This window comes from Pteropus medius, unplaced genomic scaffold (genome assembly GCF_902729225.1).
Source record: "Pteropus medius unplaced genomic scaffold, Ma_sr-lr_union100, whole genome shotgun sequence".
Lineage (NCBI taxonomy): Eukaryota > Metazoa > Chordata > Mammalia > Chiroptera > Pteropodidae > Pteropus > Pteropus medius.
Window position 1 is genome coordinate 19820087 of NW_024352787.1, and position 20903 is coordinate 19840989.

The 20903-nt window shown below is 37.0% G+C and overlaps 1 protein-coding gene, 1 long non-coding RNA gene and 1 gene segment (V, D, J or C); 2 read left to right on the forward strand and 1 right to left on the reverse strand.

Annotated features, from left to right (window-relative positions):
* Positions 1-597: 597 nt before the first annotated feature.
* On the reverse strand, positions 598-19975 carry LOC120591808 (uncharacterized). The gene is made up of 3 exons (XR_005650002.1): positions 19755-19975; positions 8351-8499; positions 598-647 (listed from the first exon to the last, which is right to left on the reverse strand). It is a non-coding gene; the product is annotated as an uncharacterized LOC120591808 (long non-coding RNA).
* TARP (TCR gamma alternate reading frame protein) overlaps positions 8353-20903 on the forward strand; it is a 44028-nt gene continuing 31477 nt past the window's right edge. The window contains exons 1-2 of the mRNA XM_039849523.1: positions 8353-8471; positions 8581-8902. Of these exons, the coding sequence (XP_039705457.1) occupies positions 8429-8471; positions 8581-8902 (365 nt within the window). The 5' untranslated portion in view covers positions 8353-8428. The remainder of the gene's footprint in view (positions 8472-8580; positions 8903-20903) is intronic.
* LOC120591806 (T-cell receptor gamma chain V region V108B-like) lies at positions 19201-20078 on the forward strand. The segment is given in 2 exon segments: positions 19201-19419; positions 19513-20078. Coding segments are annotated over 2 exon segments (423 nt in total).

The window sequence follows — 20903 nt, forward strand, 5'->3', positions numbered from 1 at the left end:
TCTAGCAGGTGTCAAGCTTCCCCAACATGGCCATGGTAGGTAGAATATCATCAGTGGAAGGCATTTGCAAAGACAAGCCCAAATCAGCACCACTTTTTCACATAGGATGCACATGTAAGAGACCCAAGTGCCTCTTAGGGTCTCTAAGTGGGTGAGTAGTGCTCAGGCAATCAGGACATGCAGCACCTGGAATGTGGATGAGAAGCAGCAGAGTGGAAAATTTGACCCCCAAGGACTTGGTGTAGAGTCGGTAGTGGTGGGCTCAAATTGGTTATTGCACCAGCCAATTCAGAAGAAGAGGCCAAATCTCAAGGCAAAGAGCTGGAAGTCGAGGACATAGAAGGTGGCGGGAAGATGACTCTAAGCACTCACACTCCTCCTGTATATAATGATATCATCCTGGGGATGAGCCAAGAAAGAAAGAGAAGCACAGAAAATACAAAGAATGCACAAAAAGAGATTGAGCTAATGTGAAAGAGGCTTTTCTAACCTGGAGGAAACTATTTTATATATAGATGAAATATAGCATTTTGTTTAAGAACATGGGTTCCAGAGTTGGACCCTCTGGTGCAAATTACTTTTTTGTCACTTACTCCTGTCAGGTCCTGGACAAGATGCCTGCTCTGTCAAAGCCTCCATTTTATCATCTGAAAAATGGGAACAATAGTAAGATCATGTACTTAATAGGTTTTGTGAAGATTAAATGAGATAATGGAACCAAAATATTTGTAGCACAGTGTCTGCCACATAGAATGTTTTCAAATATCAAGAGCTATTAATATTATAAGTAATATAAAAATGTCCATTTTCTGAAGTGTTTAAAATAATAAATTAACGATAAAATGTACTTTTTGTTACTTTCATGTTTGAAACAATTAATAAATAAAAACAATTTTTTTTCAAGAAACATTTCTAAAGTGGCTATTGAGCTTCCTTTTTGTCTCATAGCAGTTAAAACCCCATGCTATTGTTTAGGGAAATTCTCACTTTAGGAGTCTTGGTGAGAATTTATCTCCCACTGTAAAGAGAAAAATGCCAGATACTTTTTCTCAGCCTTCATTGCAACCAAAGTCAGGTAGGTAGTGTGGGCTCCACCAATTAGACACACTCCCCACAACTGCCACACACCCTCCCCGCAACTCCCCACCCCCACACACACAAATGCTGGAGTTGCAGCATCTGGAAAGAAATGTCTGACAGTGATGGAGGTGCAAGGAATCTAGCTCTGGGGTGCCCATGTCTGTCCCAGCAGTGGCAGCACCCAGACTCCAGAGCCAAGTGCTTACAGCAGCACTGGCCCAGGGTGCAGCTTCAGTGTCTCTCTCCTCCTTCTCCTTCCCAGGAAGCACCCCCATGCAGGACAAGAGTGAGTCTTTCCAGGTGTAGACCACAGGCCTTCTGGTACACTACCCTCTATGTTCAACTTCCTAGTGTTGATCATCTGAGAAATGGTATTTGTTGGAAAAGAGAGAAAATAGCTGCCTCAGGAGAAAAATCCAGCCATCTGAGCCAGCCTCTTCCTCTCTTTTCTCCTTGTAAGGACCTAAGCTAGAATGAGTTCACAACTGCTCCACACAATATGTCACAGGGCTAGACGTAAGTTTCAGAGACAACCTCTGCCCAAGGTTAAAGAAGTTCTAATACACACAAAGATTTCAGAGACAACAATGTGGGAATCATAAAACACAAATGAAGAAGCTTAGCTAAAGAAAGGATGGAGGGAGACTCGTTGAAAACATGGTGAAGTGAGAGACGTCCTCAGATCTCTCCCCTTGAAACAACAATAAGCTAAACATCTAAAACTGAACAAAAAACACACAAACTGCACACCAGCACGTCTGAGTGTGGGATCTGTGCATAAGAGCTATCACAGGTCAGAACCTCAGGTGTCCGGCAGTGGATTAGGAGAAATAAAGAATCTGTCTCTCACAGCTTCCAGAGCTCCTTGCAGGAGGAGAGGGAGGGGTGAAGATGTGGAGAGTTCCCTGAACAGCCCTGCCTGGGAATGCTATAAGCTCCCCGCAGCTAGCCAGCAGCAGGGCCCAGTCATCAGGGCAAAAAGTGGAGAAGTGGGCAGGACTGCAGAGAAACAACAGTAAAATTTTACCTGTTGTAAAACCCAGGCTGAGCCACAGCCCCCAACTCCCAAACCAGAGGGTTCCTCTCCCAATACCCTCTGAGACCAATCACAGCAAAGCCCCAGGGGAATCTGAGCAAATGTTGCCTAGACTGTCATTGACACTGACAGGGACTGAAACAGGGTAGCGAACGTGATTAAATATCTACAAGAAAATTAAAAAAGGTATTATTTAGGCTTTAGATAAAGCAGGGATCCAAGAGGCTTAGACACCTCCTACTGGAAACCAAAAGAAAAATGCCTTCTTTGTATCAGGCTAAAGAGAGACCTTTATATAATTAACCTTCTTTCTGGAAAAACACAGAATACAATTCTATTAATGCCCAAGTGGAGAAATAGTCTATCAAACACCATGAACAACCAAGGTGACAAGGTATCTCAGAAGGAAAGTGAAAAAGCTCCAGAAACTAAGCTTACAGACATAGAAATATGTGATTAAATGACAGAGAATTTAGGATGGAACTTCTGAAAATACTCAGTGAGTTTCGAAACGAGTCATATCAACAATTTCAGGAATTATAAAACAACTAGATGAACAGAGCAAAGAGACTGAAACTCTCAAAAAGAACAGAATAAATCTCCTGGAGATAAAGAACATACTGCAGGAGTTGAAAAACTGAAATGGCAAGATTGGGAAATAGAGTCAACCAAATGGAGGAAAGTATCAGTGATATCGAAGACAGAAATCTAAAAATAAATCAGAAGGAAGAAGAGATAAATTGAAGAATGAAAAATAATGAGAGAGAAATGTAAGAACTAGCTGATACCATCAAGAGAGGAAACGTAGGAATAATGGTCATTCTCAAAGGCGAGGAAAAGAAGCAGGGACTAGAAAACATTTTCAGACAAATAGTGGGCGAGAATTTCCCAAATCTAAGGAATGAGCTGGAGTTTGGAATTCAAGAGGTCAACAGAACACCCAATTATCTCAACCCAAAAAGGCCTTCACCAAAACACATTGTATTAAAATATCAAAAATCAAGGACAAAGATAGAATTCTCAAGGCAACCAGGGAAAACAGTAACGTATAAAGGAAAACCCATTAGATTATAACCGGACTTCTCAATGTAGACTTTATAAGCCAGAAAGGAATGGAATAAAATATTTAAACTGTTAAATGAAAGGAACTACCAGCCTAGAACAATGTATCTAGCAAAGCTCTCCTTTAGATATGAAGGAAAAAGATAGACCTTTCCAGACATATAAAAATTGAGGGAATTCTCCACTACAAAGCCTGTACTACAGGAAATACTGAAAGGGGTCAGCTCACCTAAAACAAAATGACAGAAGAAAAAAAAACCCTAATTAGGAGTAAAGTGACTATCAGGCAAATAGAAGCAGAGGAGTGCAATCCTTATTAAGAACAGGGCATTGTAAGTTTAAATAATAAGAAGAGAATTTTGATAGGAAGATAGTAATGAATGTTCAGCATACATGGGGACAAAATGAAACAACAACGACTGAAAAATAAATGCAAAAGGGGGAGGATTCAAAGATCCAAACTAGCAAAGGGGAATGGAGATAAGGCACATGCAAAAGTAAATGGACGACTGTATATATATAACTATCCTTTACATATTTGTAATGGTAATCATGCACCGAAACAAACTTCAAAATAAAAAAGGAAAAGAAAGACACCAAGGGACACTTAATGATAAAGGGAATCATGCACCAAGAAGACATAACAATTATTAATATCTATGCTCCCAATCAGGGAGCCCCAAAAGCAATTACTAACAGAACTAAGAGAGAAACACTAAAACACTATCGTAGTAGGAGACTCCACTGTCGGATATGGACAGATTATTCAAATAAAAAATCAATAAGGAAATAGCATCCTTAAATAATACATTAGACCAACGGGACATAATTGACATTTACAGAGCATTCTATCCCAAAACAGATGCTTATACATTCTTCTCTAGTGCACATGAAACATTCTCAAGGATTGACCACATACTGGGACACAGCGATAGCCTCAACAAATATAAGAGGGTTGAAATCATACCAACCATATTCTCTGATCATAATACTTTGACACTAGAGATTAACTGCAGAAAAAAATCAGGAAGACCCACAAATGCATGGAGATTAAACAACATGCTACTAAAGAATGATTGGGTCAGAGAAGAAATAAAAAGAGAATAAGAGATACATAGAAACGAATGATAATGATAGTACAACATATCAAAACTTTTGGGACATGGCAAAAGCGATCAAATGAGGAAAGTTCATATCATTACAGGCTTACCTCCAAACACAAGAATGGGCCAAATAAACAACCTAACGCTTCATCTTAAAAAAAAAAAAAAAAAAAAAAAAGACTGAAAAAAGAAGAACAAATGAGGCCTAAAGTCAGCAAAAGGAAAGAAATAATCAAAATTAGAGCCGAAATAAATGAAATTGAAAACAAACAAAAAAAATAGAAAAAATAAATGCAACAAAGAGCTGGTTCTTTGAGAAGGTTAATAAAATTGACGACCCCCTGGCTAGACTCACTAAAGAAAAAAGAGAAAGGACACAAATAAACAAAATCAAGGATGAAAGGGGAAATTATGACAGACACTGCAGAATACAAAGGATCATACAAAAATACTATGAAAAAGTATATAATATCAAATTTAATAACCTAGAAGAAATGGACCAGTACTTGGAAAAATACAATCTTCCTAGACTGAATCAAGAAGATCTGGAGATTCTAAATAGACTGATCAGCAGTATGAAAACTGAAACGATCATCAAAAACCTACCAAAAAGTAAAAGTCCAGGACCAGATGGCTTCACCAGTGAATTCTACCAAACATTCAAAGAAGATTTAATACCTATTCTCCTCAAACTCTTCCAAAAAATCAAAGAGGAGGCAATATGTCCCAACTCATTTTATGAGGCCAATATTACCTTGATACCAAAACCTGGTAAAGATAACACAAAAAAAGTAAACTACAGACCAATATCCTCATGAACACAGATGTAAAAATCCTAAATAAGATACTAGCGAACCGAATACAGCAACGTATTAAAAAGATTATACGCCACGATCAAATGGGCTTCATCCCAGGGGCACAGGGATGGTTCGATATACACAAATCGATTAATGTGATACACCACAAAAACAAATTAAAAAATAAGAATCATATGATCATATCAATATATGCAGAAAAAGCCTTCAACAAGATGCAGCACCCATTTATGATCAAAACACTTAACAAAATTGGTATAGAAAACAAGTACCTTAACATAATAAAGGCCATATATGTCAAACCCTCAGCCAACATTATACTTAACGGTGAAAAACTGAAAAACTTCCCTCTAAGATCCAGAACGAGGCAAGGCTGTCCACTATCACCACTGTTATTCAATACAACATTGAAGGTCCTATCGAGTGCAATCAGGCAAGAGAAAGATATAAAAGGCATCTAAATAGGAAACAGAGAAGTCAAATTGTCACTATTTGCTGATGACATGATTCTCTCTATAGAAAACCCTAAAGACTCCACAAGAACACTATTAGAAACAACAAGCAAATGCAGTAAAGTTTCTGGATACAAAATCAACGTTCAAAAATCCATAGCGTTCCTATACTCTAATAACAAAGTGTCAGAAAAAGAAGTGGAAAAAATAATTCCTTTCACAATTGCAACAAAAAGAATAAAATATCTAGGAATAAATTTAACAAAACATGCAAAGGACCTATATAATGAAAACTATAAGACCCTATTAATAGAAATCGAAGAAGTTACAAAGAAACGGAAAGATATTCCATGTTCTTGGATTGGAAGAATCGACGTAGTTAAAATGACCATATCACCTAAAGCATTATACAGATTTAATGCAATCCCCTCAAAACCTCATTGGCATTTTTTTTTAAAGAAATAGAACACAAAATCATCAGATTCATATGGAATCACAAAAGACCCCGAATTGCCAAAGCCATCCTGAGATAAAAGAATGAGGCTGGAGGTATCACTCTGCCGAACTTCAAATTATGCTACAAAGCGAGAGTAATCAATATGGCATGGTATTAGCAGCAAAACAGACACATGGACCAGTAAAACAGAATTGAGAGTCCAGAAGTAAACCCATATTTATATGAGAAAATAATTTTTGACAAAAAAAGCCAAAAACATACAGTGGAAAAAGAAATCCTCTTCAATAAGTGGTGCTAGGAAAACTGGAAAGCCACCTGCAAAAGAATGAAACTCGACTATTGTCTATCGCCACACACCAAAATTAACTCAAATTTGATTAAGGACCTGAATATAAGGCCTGAAACAATAAAATGCATAGAAGAAAACATAGAAACTAAACTCAAGGAATTTAGGCTTAAAGAGACTTTTATGAATTTGACCTAAAAGGCAAGGGAAGTAAGAGCAAAAATAAATAAATGGGACTACATCCAACTAAAAAGCTTCTGCTCAGCAAAAGAAACCATCGAGCTAAAGAAACAACCATCCAAGTGGGAAGCAACACCTCCGATATGGGCCTAATATCCAAAATATACAAAGAACTCATACGACTCAATAACAGCAACAACAACAAAAAACAATCCAATCTAAAAATGGACAGAGGACCTGAACAGACACTCCTCCCTAGAGGACATACAAATGACCAACAAATATATGAAAAGATGCTCAATATTGCTAGCTATTAGGGAAATGCAAATCAAAATCACAACAAGATACCATCTCACACCTGTTAGAATGGCTATAATCAACAGGACAAGTAATAATAAATGTTTGAGAGGATACAGAGAAAAAGGAACCCTCATACACTGCTAGTGGGGACTGCAAATTGGTACAGCCACTATGGAAAACAGTATGGAGGTTCTTCAAAAAACTAAGAATTGATCTACCATATGATCCAGCAATCCCTCTACTGGCTATTTACCCCAAAGACTTGAAAACTCATATTTGAAAAGGTATTTGCACACCGATGTTCATAGCTACATTATTCACAGCGGCTAGGACATGGAAACAACCGAAGTGTCCTATGATAGATGATTGGCTAAAGTAACTGTGGTACATATATAGAATGGAATATTACTCAGCCATAAGAAGAGATGAAATATTGCCATTTGCGACAACATGGATGGACTTCGAGATAATCATGCTAAATGAAATAAGCTAGATAGAAAAAGTTGAAAATCACATGATATCATTTATATGTGGGATATAAACCTAAAAGCAACAAATGAACAGGACAAATAAACAGAGACACATGGACATGAATAATAGACTAGTGGTTACCAAAAGGTAGGGTTTGGGGGGTAGGGGGGGGAAGTAGACAAGGTAAAGGGGGTCAAATATAAAACAAACAAACAAACAAACAAATAAATTATTTTCTATAAAAAAAGGAAAGACAGGAAAGATGAATCAAAGTTCTCTAAGTGTGGAGAAATGAAATACTAATAATGTTGACTGATTTCCCAGGTTACTATTCAAAACGGCCACCAAAGCATTCTAATAATGAAAGTTGAGAGGAAAGTGAAATGGTATACAGCTTAGGGAAGTTAATTTTTAAAATATGATAGTGGTATTAATAATAATATCTAACAATTACTGAAATTTTACTACATGCTGGAGATTGTACTAGGTACTTTTAATTATTTAATTTGCATAGCCTTTTCAGGTAGTTAGTATCACTGCATCTATTTTCAGCTGTGGAATCTGGGGTACAAAGAGATAGAGATTTTCAGAGTCAGGCAGCTTCTAAGTGATAAAAATGAACAGCATATAAATGCAGACATTAAAAATGCTTCAACAACAAGGGAAGTTGCTCAGAATATAAAGTGAACTAAAAAAAGAATACAAAACTCTGTACATATTCCACATGTAACTTAAAATATATTTATGGTACTCAAAATCATATTGACATTCATATATATGCAAAGAAGAAATATAGAAGTTAACACACTACAAAGATAATATTTATTGGTCTTGATGATATGAATATGGGCATTTTTCTTTTCATCTTTACCCTGTATTTCTGAGTTTCTTCAATGAGGACTTACATCAGCTCGTCCCAAGGTAGAGCCATAGCCCCCTCACATTTATGCCAAAGAGCCCTACAGAGACTACCATCCCTATCTTGAGATCCACAGGGCAAGCATGAGACCCACGGAAAAGACCTTAGGCCAGCAGCCAGTATTAAAGGCTTAAGATCCTGCCTTGATCCACCACTTCCTTCCCTCTCCCCAATTTAGGCCACACCCACCTGCCACTTACTTGAGGTGTCCTGCCACCAGTTCTCTGCTTCCCTGCCTTCTCTTTGAGGATACAGCCTGTCCACAGAATGTCGCTGCTGGAAGCATTCGCCTTCATGTCCTTCTGGCCTCGTAAGTCACATTCCCTGACCATGTCAGTCTGGATGAGTGAGCAAAGAAATTCTTTAATATTTCTTATATTATCACAAGTTCACTGCAAATTCTCTTCTTTTGCATGCAGTTGTACTTGGGTTATCAAAAGTGGAGCAGTCCCAGATATCCATTTCCACAGTAGTAAAGAAAAGTGTTGACATACATTGCAAGATATCGAGCACAAGTTTTGAAAAGGATGTCATTTTCTGGTACTGGCAGAAACCTAATCAGGCTTTGGAGTATCTGATTCGCGTGAGCTCAACACAATCCCCAGCTCGAAGTCCCAAAGGTGGGAAGAGCAATAAAGTTGAGGCAAGAAAGAATTCTCAAATTCTCACTTCAATCCTTACCATAAATTTCATAGAAAAAGAAGATGCGGCCATTTACTACTGTGCTGGGTGGTCCCACAGTGCTAGAACTGTTAAGGCAATACACACAAGATCCCCTCCTTGGATTTGTGCCCACCCACATCCTTCTCAAGAGTGGCAACCACAACCAGCCTCCTGGCTGGGCTCCTGGCCTCAGCCTCAGCTTGTCGGCAGCATTTCCTGAGGTTTCCAGGAAGCCATATTGGATTATATTTGCACATTAGCTTCTAGCTGATCCCAGGAATTGTGCTTCCAAGCTTTATTTGATACTATATCCCAATGAACTGGTCTTTTCTGAGGACTGAGAATACACAGGATATGCCACTGTACATCATCTTATAATCCAGAGACTTTCAGTAATTGATCAAGATTTCAGGCTGAGAGAGAATTGCTGGAACCATTATTATTGTGTATACTCAAGATAACCCCTTGGCAATGTAATTATTATTGTTCTGTTCTACATCTAAGAAAATTAATCTTAGAGAATTTAGGTTTAATAATCAGCCAAAGGCAAGAAGTTCATGCTTTTCAACTGGACTGTAAGATCACCCTGAAAAAGTTTAGGATTGTAATTATTTAAGTAAACACTAGGGTATCTGGGATAAATTAAGAATGAAGCAATATTGTTCTTCTGAGGAGTGTGGGGAAATGTTTCTGCCAGCATGATGTCATCAGAACAGAGCTCCGAATTCACTGAGACCATTAGATGAGCCCACCATATTGGGTAACCCTTGATTCTGCCTGTGAAAGAAGAGAGAGAACCTGCCAAGATCAGCAGAACTAATAGTGTGTGTGTGTTTAAGTTCTCTATTAGTGTTCTCAATTCTTTAAATCTTAGCTCTTTTAACCCATACCTCCTATAAAGTTTGTTTTGTTATCAAGCATATTTGACTCATGGAATAGGTGAAATACTAAGTGGTTCAGTCACTCGTCCAAGTCACACAGCTGGTATGTGGCTAGTTGGCAGAGCATGTAGGGGCCCAGATAATCTGGCTCCTCTTGACTGTTACACTACACTTCCTAATAGCAAGACAATAAAAGGAAGAATACATTGTTCCTACCCATAGAGGAAACAGAATAATTATGGAAAATTAACTGATACAAATTATTATTGTATGCTGAAGCATGTGAAAATTAACTGATACAAATTATTATTGTATGCTGAAGCATGTGCCCAGGCTTTGAATGATTAGGTGTCTTCACAGAATAAATAAATAAATAAATACCAATAAATTGTCAATTAACTTTCAATACAAAACAATAAAAAGATCCTTATTTTCTAATAGTAGTATTTGCAGGGAGTTTCTTGTAAGAATTTGGATATCTCCTTGCAAGTTTCTTATGCGTACTGTTCATTTTAATTAAAAATTTCCAAATAACATAAACATATCCATTCTCTCTAGCCCCTATTTCAAGGATCAACAGATTATTGTTTAATTTTGAGATGTATTAGAAGGAAAAAAGAGAGTTTTGCAGGCCAGGCAGACCCATGAGATGGAATTAAATGAATGATCCATCACTCTCTCTTCTATCACCACTGGCGAGCTCGTATTTCTTTGACTTACATCCTGACCTACATTGTGCATGGCCATATGATTTATGTGGGACAGAAAACTGAAAGCAACAAATGAACAAGATGAACAAACAAAAACTCATAGACACAGACAACAGTTTAGTGGTTACCAGAGAGAAAGGAGGTAGTGGGGAGGTAGATAAGGGTAAAGGGGGTCAAATATATGGTGATGAAAGGAAATTTAACTTTGGGTGTTAAATACACAATGCAATATATATATATATATATATATATAATATGCAATATATATGTAGCATATTATATATATAGTATATTATTGAATTGTACACTTGAAACTTGTATACTTTTATTAACCAATGTCACCCAGATAAATTTAATTTTAAAAAATTCAAAGTAAAAGTAAATGATGGTTGCCACTGTTGCTTTTTATACTTCATTTTACACAAATTTTCTTCAAAAAGCACTGTTATTTATCTGAGTTCTCGTATTTCCCAGCTCTGTGTTTTTGGATGAATCGCTTTTCTTTGCCATTGTCCTCATTGACAAATGAAGATTATCATAACAGCTACCTCACAGGACTGTTGAGAGAATTAAATAAAATAAGTAAACATTTAGAACAATGCCTGACAAATAGCAAGTTTTCGGTGGATATTAGATGCTGTGATAATTTTAAAGCTTATTATTACATATTAAACATAATATTGCTTTGAAATACTCCTGCATGTGACATACACAGTGTTAATGAAACAGGTCCAAGGTCCAAAATGAGAGGAAGTTGATTTCCACAGATTGCTCTGTCTCCTATATCTGCCAGCAATAGCTGTCTAGTCCGTTCTTGGTGGCATCCAGATAAGAAATGAAATTTAATTGCTCTGAGTCATAATCTGTGTGGTGACATCTTGAATAATTTTTTAAAAACACAAAAATGTTCTAGTGCTTGTGCATATGACATATTAAATAATGTCAATGAGGTATTTCAATGTGATGTTTGTGTTGTGTTACAGAAAAATAAAGGTCAGATTTTATACATAAGTCCTGAATCAACAGCAAATCACAGAAAGATAGACACAGGGGCTGACTACAGCAGATATGTCTTCATATATCTGAAGCAATGTTTCTACAGCATGGAATTCAGGAGGAATGGCTGAGTAAGTATGAGAACTGTCTCTCCCTGCCCTATCCCTAGACAGACACAGTTATTCCAGGATTTTCTTTCCAGATCACAACCCCTCCTACCTGATTTTCTCTGCACTCATGGGACACAGGAAGCTCCAGAACTGCTCACATCATAGCAGATCATGAAGAACCCTAGGGAACTATCTGAGCTACCACTTCTTCTGCGAAACCAGAACCAGCCAGCCCTCCTGCCACTGGTCTGAGAACTGCTGCTAACAAGGACCTCACTTTCTTACCTTCTCCCTGGGGAGTCGGCCTTGTGTACAGGATGCCACTACTGGAAGCAATCATCTTTTCTTCTTTCTGGGCTTGTGAGTAGCCCCCAATTATTTCAGTCTACAAGAGAAACTAAAGAAATTCTTTATTGTTACCTCTTTACATTTCATTTGTTCATGGGAATTTGTTTTTTTGCTTGCAGTTGGCCTTGGGCAGTTAAAGTTGGAGCAACCTGAAATATCAATTTCCGAGGCAAGAGATAAGAGTGCCCACATATCTTGTAAGGTGTACACACAAGACTTTATTGAAAAATCCATGCACTGGTACCGGTACAAACCAGATCAAGGTTTAGAATATTTAAAATATGTTCCTTCAACAACCCCTGTTCAAGGTCACTTAGGTGGGAAGAAAAACAAACTTGTGGCAAGTAAAGATTCTCGCACTTCCACTTCAACCTTGAAAATAAATTTCTTAGAGGAAAATGATGAGGCTGTGTACTACTGTGCCTGCTGGACTAATACCCACAACGTTAGAGTTGCCACTATAACTTATATGAGAACCATCTTTGGGTCTGTGCCTACCCACATCCTTCTTACTATGGGCATCCACAGAAGCTGCACAGCTGGGCAGCCAGCCTGAGCCTCCCTCCCTACAGATCTTGAATCGTGTACATTTTTTTTTTTACTTTACAGAGATTACCCATAAATCATATGGCTCAGACTCAAAGAGGAAATCATCTAGTACCAGAAAACATGCTGGTGGTATTACATCTTATGTAATCATCACAATACTTTTACAGTGTAATGATCATTTTTTTCCCACTGTACTTTTAAAAATTTGAAGTTTAGGGAAATAAAATTACTTTTAAGTCCTAAACCCCATGCTTCTTCAAATTTGCCGGGCCATCCTTAAGAGGTTCAGCATTTATTTGTTCCACACATTTTAGAGTGGATGTGGGATGAAGTACTTGCCCTCTCCTCCAGGAAGAGGAGATTGTGTGCTGAGGGACCGTGTCACAGCCTGACCATCACAGTTCCTTTTACACAGGCCTCAGACCCTCCTAGGGAGCATTAGATGATCACACAACAAGGTGGACATTCATATCAGAATCCTTTGCCCTAGGATTCTGCTGGGAGCCTTTGAGGATCACAGCAGTCATTCATTCAGAGCCACTGCTCTTTCTCAGGCACTGTTCTAATTCATCTCATGTTTGTGACAATCTGTTGACATGCTATTATGATTCAATTTTTATAGATGAGAAAACAGAGGCATAGAGATGTTATTTAGTTTGTCTGTGGTCACTGAGTCACTGAGCAAGTTGGAGGCTGGGTTTCTGGCTCCAATGTCTGTCCTTGCAACCACCATGCCATCCTGCCTCTGAAATACTAGAAGCAGAAATGGCATGTAATCTGTGATTCCTACAGCTAAAGAGAAAATAAACTCATTTATAAAATAATTACTGAAACAAATGGATTACTATTCTAAGCTGAGTCTGAATTTAAGTGTTGTTTTCCTTGAATAAGTATAAATACTATGGCTGATTTGACTTTTAAAATGGAAAACACTAAAAAGTATATAAAACAATATAAAAACAATAACATTATTTCATTTCCTTCTTTTTGTTTGTTTGTTTGAAATAATAGAAATGAATGAAAAATGAAACCTTTTCTTTTAGGACATTTTCTAATAGGACGTCTGCCCCTGACATTCCTGGAACGCAGCCATGTCTAGTCATTTACAAACTGTCTATGACTGCTTTTGAGCTACAACGACAGAGAATAATCACAGCAGAGACCTCATGGCCCACAAAGCTGAAAATATTGGTTATCTGACCACCTACAGAAAAAGTTTCCAGCCCCTGATGTGCAATATGGGATTAAGAAGTGAGTTTGTAACTATGACTAAAATTCAAGTTGCAATAAGGGAAAATATTGATAAATTTCCCTACATGAAAATGAAAAGTTTGCATGGTAAAAAGCAACATAACTTAAATCAAAGGACAATCACAAACTATTAGAAAATATTTGTAACCTGTTTAGCAGATAAAGGCCTATTATCCCTGACACAAAACTACATTTTAAAAATGGAGAAAAAACATTTAAAATATCCTATAGGAAAATAGCCAAAGACATAAAAAGCCAATTCATAAGAGAGATATAAAAATAGCTCTTAAACATATAAAAAGGTGGTCAATTTTGCTTATAATGCAAATTAATACTACACTGAGATACTATTTCTCAATCATGAAATCAGCAAGAATTAAAAGTTTGACAATACACTCTGATGGTGAAGTTATGAGGGAAAACAGGCACTCATTTATTGCTGGTAAGAATGAAAATACAATATTTTATAGGGAAATTTTGAAATATCTAACAAATCTTCATATGCATTTATCTTTTCACCTAGCAAAAAAACTTTAGGAATTTACCCTGAAGGCACGACTTTTAACAATATGAAAATATATATGCATGAAGTTAGTTATTGTGTAACTGCAAAATATTGGAAATTACGTAACTTCCAAACATAGGAGATTGGTTGAATATATTATGGTACATGTATAATGGAGTACAATACAGCTATAAAATAGAATGAGAGATGTAAAATTGTTGTCATTTTATATACAGTTGACCCTTGAACATGAAAGTTAGGGACACCATGTAGTCGAAAATCTGCAAATAACTTTTGACTCTTCAAAAACTTAACACAATCAGCCCTCAGAATGTGGTGGGGAGGGGAGTTGATTCCAGGACTCCCCCACAAATACAAAAATCTACAGGTGTTCAAGTCATTTATATAAAATGATGTAGAACTATGCATACAGTTGGCCCTCAGCATCTGCAGATTCCAAACAGTGTGTTGAAAATATTTTTGATCAGCTGTTGGTTGAATCTGCAGATACAAAACCCATGTTATTTACTGAAAAACAATCTATGTGTAAATGAACCTGTGCAGTTCAAACCCGTGTGGTTAAATAATTTTTAACAAAGGTGCCAGGGGAATAAAACAATAGAAAAAGAATAAACTTTTAACAAATAGTATTGGAACAATTGTTTGTCTATATAAAAACACAGCTGCAAAACAAAAAAGAACACTCAATCCATACCAAGCACCATATACAAAAATTAACTCAAAATAGATTATAGACCTAAATGTAAAACCAAAAATATTAACTTCTAGGTAAAAATACAGGAGAAAATTTTTGTGACCTTGGATTAAGCAAAGATTTCTTAGGATACAAAAAACAAGAATCATATAAGACATATTTGATATGTTGCACTTTCATCAAAATGAACATTTATGCTTTTTTTCAAGACTGTTATAAAAATGGAAAGAGAAGCCACAGATCAGAAGATACTTTCAAAACATATATTAGGGAAAATAATTGTGTCCAGAATACATAAAGAACTCTACTCTCACAACTAATAAAAAGAAAAGCAAACTAATTTAAAAATGGGAAAGAAGACCAGCATGTGTTCAGAGATATAGAGAACTGGAAATGGCATTGCTCTCCTCTTACAACATTTAAAAAAAAAAAAAAAGGATAAACTGAAAATTAGTGACTTTATTTGAACCCTGAAGAGAACTGAGTTTGCAAGGCAAATGACTTACTCAAAATCTGGAAACAGACAGGCATTTGCAGGGAGAAATAGGAGCTGAATATTTGCTTATTTTGGACAGATACTGTCAAACATGTTAGGCTGGTCAAAATATTAAACTATAAATTTTTAATAAAATAATAAGAGTTGAGTATAGAATAGTGGGACCACAAATATAAGGTATTTCTCACTACCTTTTAAGCTTTTTCTCAAGAAGCCCATAAGATTCTTGCAGTGAAGATGAAGGAGAATACAGAAAATAGCTTCCCCAATGGTGTTACCTTCAGGAAGGGAATAACAGCTACTGCTGAAATCTACCCAGACCTAATCTACCCCATCTCCACTGTAGAAAAAAAAAAATTCATCTGCAGGGTAGGGTACTGGTGGAATTTCATTGCAGTTGAAGGAGGAGAAAGAAAGCCACAACTTTGCCCAGAACCATCTCCCTTATCTCTGAAAAGTAACAAGTTTTCATCTGCAGAAAGATGAGCATCACAACCATAGCCTGAAGTAAGTGGATACCTACTGCAAGTGGGAGAGGAAAACAAGGATAAAAAATTTTCTGCCTCTGAAAGAGAAGTAGGAACATGTAAAGTCCACATTCTCGAGACTCAGTTTTACTATACCTGTTTACGATTGAGTCTTAATCAAAATATCAGAGAATGTCCCCCTTCCTCACCTCTTGCCAGCATGCTAGCAAACGTTGAATAAGAATAACAATGAAATATAGCTAAGGGCTCTTCATGAGACAGACTTTCTCTGGGGAGCAAAACGAAGGGAAGACTCAAAGCCAAGTGAGAAGACAAAAACAACGTATGACTAAACAAGTTTAAAATCTCTGAACATTAACAACAAACCAACTCTAATAACTAAACTGCAAACTTCAAACCCAGTCTTAACTCTTGACTAGATTTACACAAACTCCCACAATAAAGGTTAGCAGAAGGAAAGGTGTGCTCATTTTCAAGCATAAAATATATTTACCTCAATATCTATCATTCCATACAACATTTCTAGCTGTAAAGAAAAATTTCAGAGACATATGAAAAGACAAAAACAAACAGTCTAAATACACAAAGCAATCATTAGAACCAGACTGAGACATGACACAGATGTTGGAACTAACAGACAGGGAATTTGAAATAGATATAATTAATATGTTAAAGGCTCTAATGGAAAAGATAAATGGCATGCAAGATCAGAAGTAACTTCAGCAGAGATATGAAAATTATAAAAAAAAGAACCAAAGAAAATGTAATAAATTAAAAACACAGTAACAAATGAAAAATGCCTTGGAAGGCCTCACCAGTAGACTCAATCGAGATATAGAAAGAATTAGGTAACATGAACATAAGCCACTAGAAATCATCCAAACTACAATGCAAAGAGATTCGATAGAGATAGAAAGTAGATCATCATATATCACAAAAGCACAGAACTGTGGACAATATCCAATTTTCGAACACATTTATAATTAGAAGCGGAAGAATGAAACAATAGAGGAAAAGAAATATATGAAGAAATATCTGCTGAAAATCTTCCAGAATTAGTGATATCAAAAACAAAGACAAAGAAAAAAACTTGAAGGCAACAGGAGTGGGGGTTGGGAGGAATAGCAGACTTCTATCAGAAACTGCACAAGTAAGAAGACATGGGAGTGAAATCTCTAAAGTACTGAAAGAACTGAGAACTCAGTAAGAATATCCTTCTCTCTCCCTTCCACTCTCCCTCTTTCTCCTTCCTTCCCTCCCTCTCTCCCACTCCCTTTTAAACTAATAAAATACTTTAGTTCTTTAACAAGAAAATGTTTTCTTTACACTAATATCATCGGTGGTAACAATCATACAATAATGACAGAAATCTGCTGATAAATTCAGTTAGCAGACCTATTTCCACAGTATGTTTTGGAGGAAATACCATGAGCCTCTTTTCCTGTAGTCTATGTGTCTTAGTTGTGGGTTCAGAGTGCCACTTCTTACTAAATCAGCCCTTGGATTTACTCTGTGATCATCCCATTATTCAATCACGTTAACTGACGGTTTGGGCAGAATGTTCCTTCTGCTGCAAGTCATCCTGATGGCTTCTCTTTGGACTTGTGAGTGGCTTTACACAGGGGATATCTCTCATTCATTGGAAGGGAGGTGATAGAAATCATGGACAATCAAATCAGCCCACTCATGGAAGAAAGCCACATCATCACTCAAATTAAGCTGACAAATTCCAACATTACCTTGAATTCTTCAGGAAGAAAATGGAAATTTCAGACCCCAAGATTTTCATTAACAGAAAACAAATGTATACTATTTTAATGAATGTCAAAGTTTTAATAATTTTTCTTTTGTTTTTGTTTCAGATACAAGTGGAGACATTCTAATAACACAAATCATAACATCTATTACCAAGAAAAGAGGAAATACAGCATTTCTTGAATGTCAAATAAAACCAGACATTTTAAAGAAGAATGTATATATACACTGGTACCAACAGAAGCCAGACCAGCCTCTCAAACGAATCCTGTATATTTCCTCAAATGAAAATGTGGTCCATGAACAAAGTGTTAGTGAGGAAAGATATGAAGCAAGGAAACAGCGGAGTGGTTTATTGGTGAGCCTCAGGATACATCAAGTAAATGAGGAAGATGCTGGACTGTATTACTGCGCCCGCTGGGATACACTCCATGGAAACACTCATTGTCACTGAACAAAAACCTTCCCACGCCGTCGCACCTGCAAACACACACACCTCCTCCTCTTTTGTACCTCCCAGAGGGACCCAGCTACTATCTATATAGGACTTTTCTCTTGCACATGTGTCCTGAGCAAGGTCCGAAGTAGAGCCCAAGAACCCAAACTGTGAAGTTTCTTTCAGTTCGTCACGTCATCGTCGACCCTCATCTCTCTCGGGCTTATACCTGCTTTTCTGAGTGTCCTCTTTTCTGAGTGTCTCTGCTTCTCCATCTATGGGAAACCTCCTGGGAAGGAAGCCATAATCCAATGCTCAACTTGGTTTGTTGACTTTGAATGAATGATGGAAGATACAAAGCCTTTAAAGTGACAGACACCTGAGTTTTCAAATTTCTTCTCAGCCTCTTACCGACAGTATGATCTAGGAAAGTTACTAAATTGGTTCCATTCTCTTTTTCCAATTTTAAGTGGGCATATTGTTAACAACAAAACAGGGGTGCTGAAGACTGAATGAGGTTTCATACATAAAAGTCTTAACATTGCGTTCAACAAATCAGTGTCGTTTTCCGTTATCACTAAAGCTCTTCGCTGAGTCACCTCAGCAACTCTTTAGAATTCATATCTTCCATTGTCCTCCAAATAATGGTAAAGTGTAGTTTTAATTCTGAAAAACTAAGAATTATGAATAGGAAAAGAGAGGAAAGAAACAAACCAAGGGGATTTCTTTCGCTCCAACATCATTCTTCATTCACAGCAAAGTATAATAACATCATAGTATCTAAAGCAATACCTACAGTAATTGTTAATATTTACCAAACTTTATGAACTTCTGCAAACTATTGATTTATAAAATGCACATATTTCTGCTTAAAGTTGTGGGAATATTATCTCACTAGTTATTATAAAATAATGATACTTGCCTTCTAATTCTCATGATAGCCATATATAGTTACCTACACTTTCACAAAACATATCACAAAATCTATAATGTAGGGAGTAAAAAAGAGCTCAATAATAACTATATTTGAAGCAACACTTTAAGGAAAAATGGGAGGAAATTGCTCCCAAGGGGAAGTTATTATTGAATTATTATAACATAGGTGTTTTGATGTGGTCTCCTGGGATCTGATAGTTTCTTTATACAAGGAACATGATAAAATAACACTGTGACAGATCTTACTGAGGACTTTCATTGGTTCTAAAGCAAACTTTCCTCCCCCATCCCTGACTCTGCAGAGCAAGGGCTGTCACTGCATTCCAGGTCCTGATTCACACCCTTTCGGAGTATCTATTCTGACTAGTCATTGGCAATGCCAACTGCATGGATTGTCCTTTTGTCTTTGGCTTGGGTTTGTAGGTTGACTTTTCTCTTTTCTTGTATTTTCATTGTTTTTGTGTCCAGTCAACCTTTTCCAGTGCCTCTGAATTCTCTCCTTTGCTTTTCAGATGGAGACACAAAAGTGAGAATATCTCAGAGTCAACTCTCCTTTACCCGAAGAACAGACAGAACAGTACACATAGGCTGTAAGCTGTCTGGGGTTCACCTAGAGAATGCCATTGTACACTGGTATCAACAAAAAGAAGGGGAGCCCCTAAGACGAATTCTTTATGGCTCAACCAATAATTACAAGCAAGACAAGCCCAATTCCCGCTTAGAGACAGATAAGAAAGATAATGGAAACTTTTACCTGATAATCAATAATGTTGTCAAGTCCGATGAAGCCACCTACTACTGTGCCTACTGGGATCTCACAATGCCGCAGAGTTACAAGGGACCTGTAAGAAAACCTTCTCTATTACCAACTCTCAATTCCTGTCACACTTGAGCAACTATAACAGATTCTTTAATGATCTTAATCATAAGTTCATAGACCTTTGGGACAGGAAGGGCCCTTCGTCCTATGTAGCTCAGTGCCCACACTTCAAATGAGGAAGCTGGGGCCTGGAGATGGCAAGTGACTTGTTCAATTAACCACAGAGGTAAGTTTCCTCCTGCATTTTTGATTTTCAGTTCACTGTCTTTTCCTGCCTTTCTTGTGGTTAGTATTGAACTTCTTTTAGCAAAATTTTATTTATTTCAAAAGGAAGCTTTAATAACTATGCCTTGTCTTCATAAGTGATGTCTTCAGAAGCCAGTAAGTTCTGACTTATAGGCAAAGTATGTGACTCCACACTTTTGAGAAGAGATAAAGGTCAGCAGGTGATGGACTCGAAATTCTATTTATCTCCATGATGTCTTCCCATGGTGACTCCCCTTCATTTCTGTAGTTCCTTATCTGTTCTGAAATGCCCAATAATTAGAATAGTTTCCCTCAGACATACATGAAACATATGGGCATATAGAAGGTGGAAATTGGTTTCTCATTAATATATTTGTAAATCTTTGCCAGTTATAGAAGGACCTGCCCAACTAAGGCCCAAATTCCCCCTGCTCTTCATTCTGAATACCTGGCACCAATCCTAACTGGATGGTCACATATTTGGTTACAAATCTGATAACTCTGACCTGCTTTATGTTTTGTTAACATGACTCGGGATGCTTTTATATCCAAAGTCTTACCAGGCGCACTTTGACAATAACAAGAACAATAGTAATAACAACAATATCTATATCATTACCTTACAGCTGAAACCTCTCTTTCTGGATGTTTAATAAGTATCCAGAACAAAATTATTGATTCCAGATCCTCTCCTTGGCTCCAGTCCCCTCAATTTGTATTATTTTTCTCTCTAAACTTTCCTATCTCAGTAAAGGGCAAAGGTATATTGTGTCATTTAACACAATGGCAAAGATCTTTCACAAAACAGATGTTTTCTTGACTTTCCTCATCTTTTGC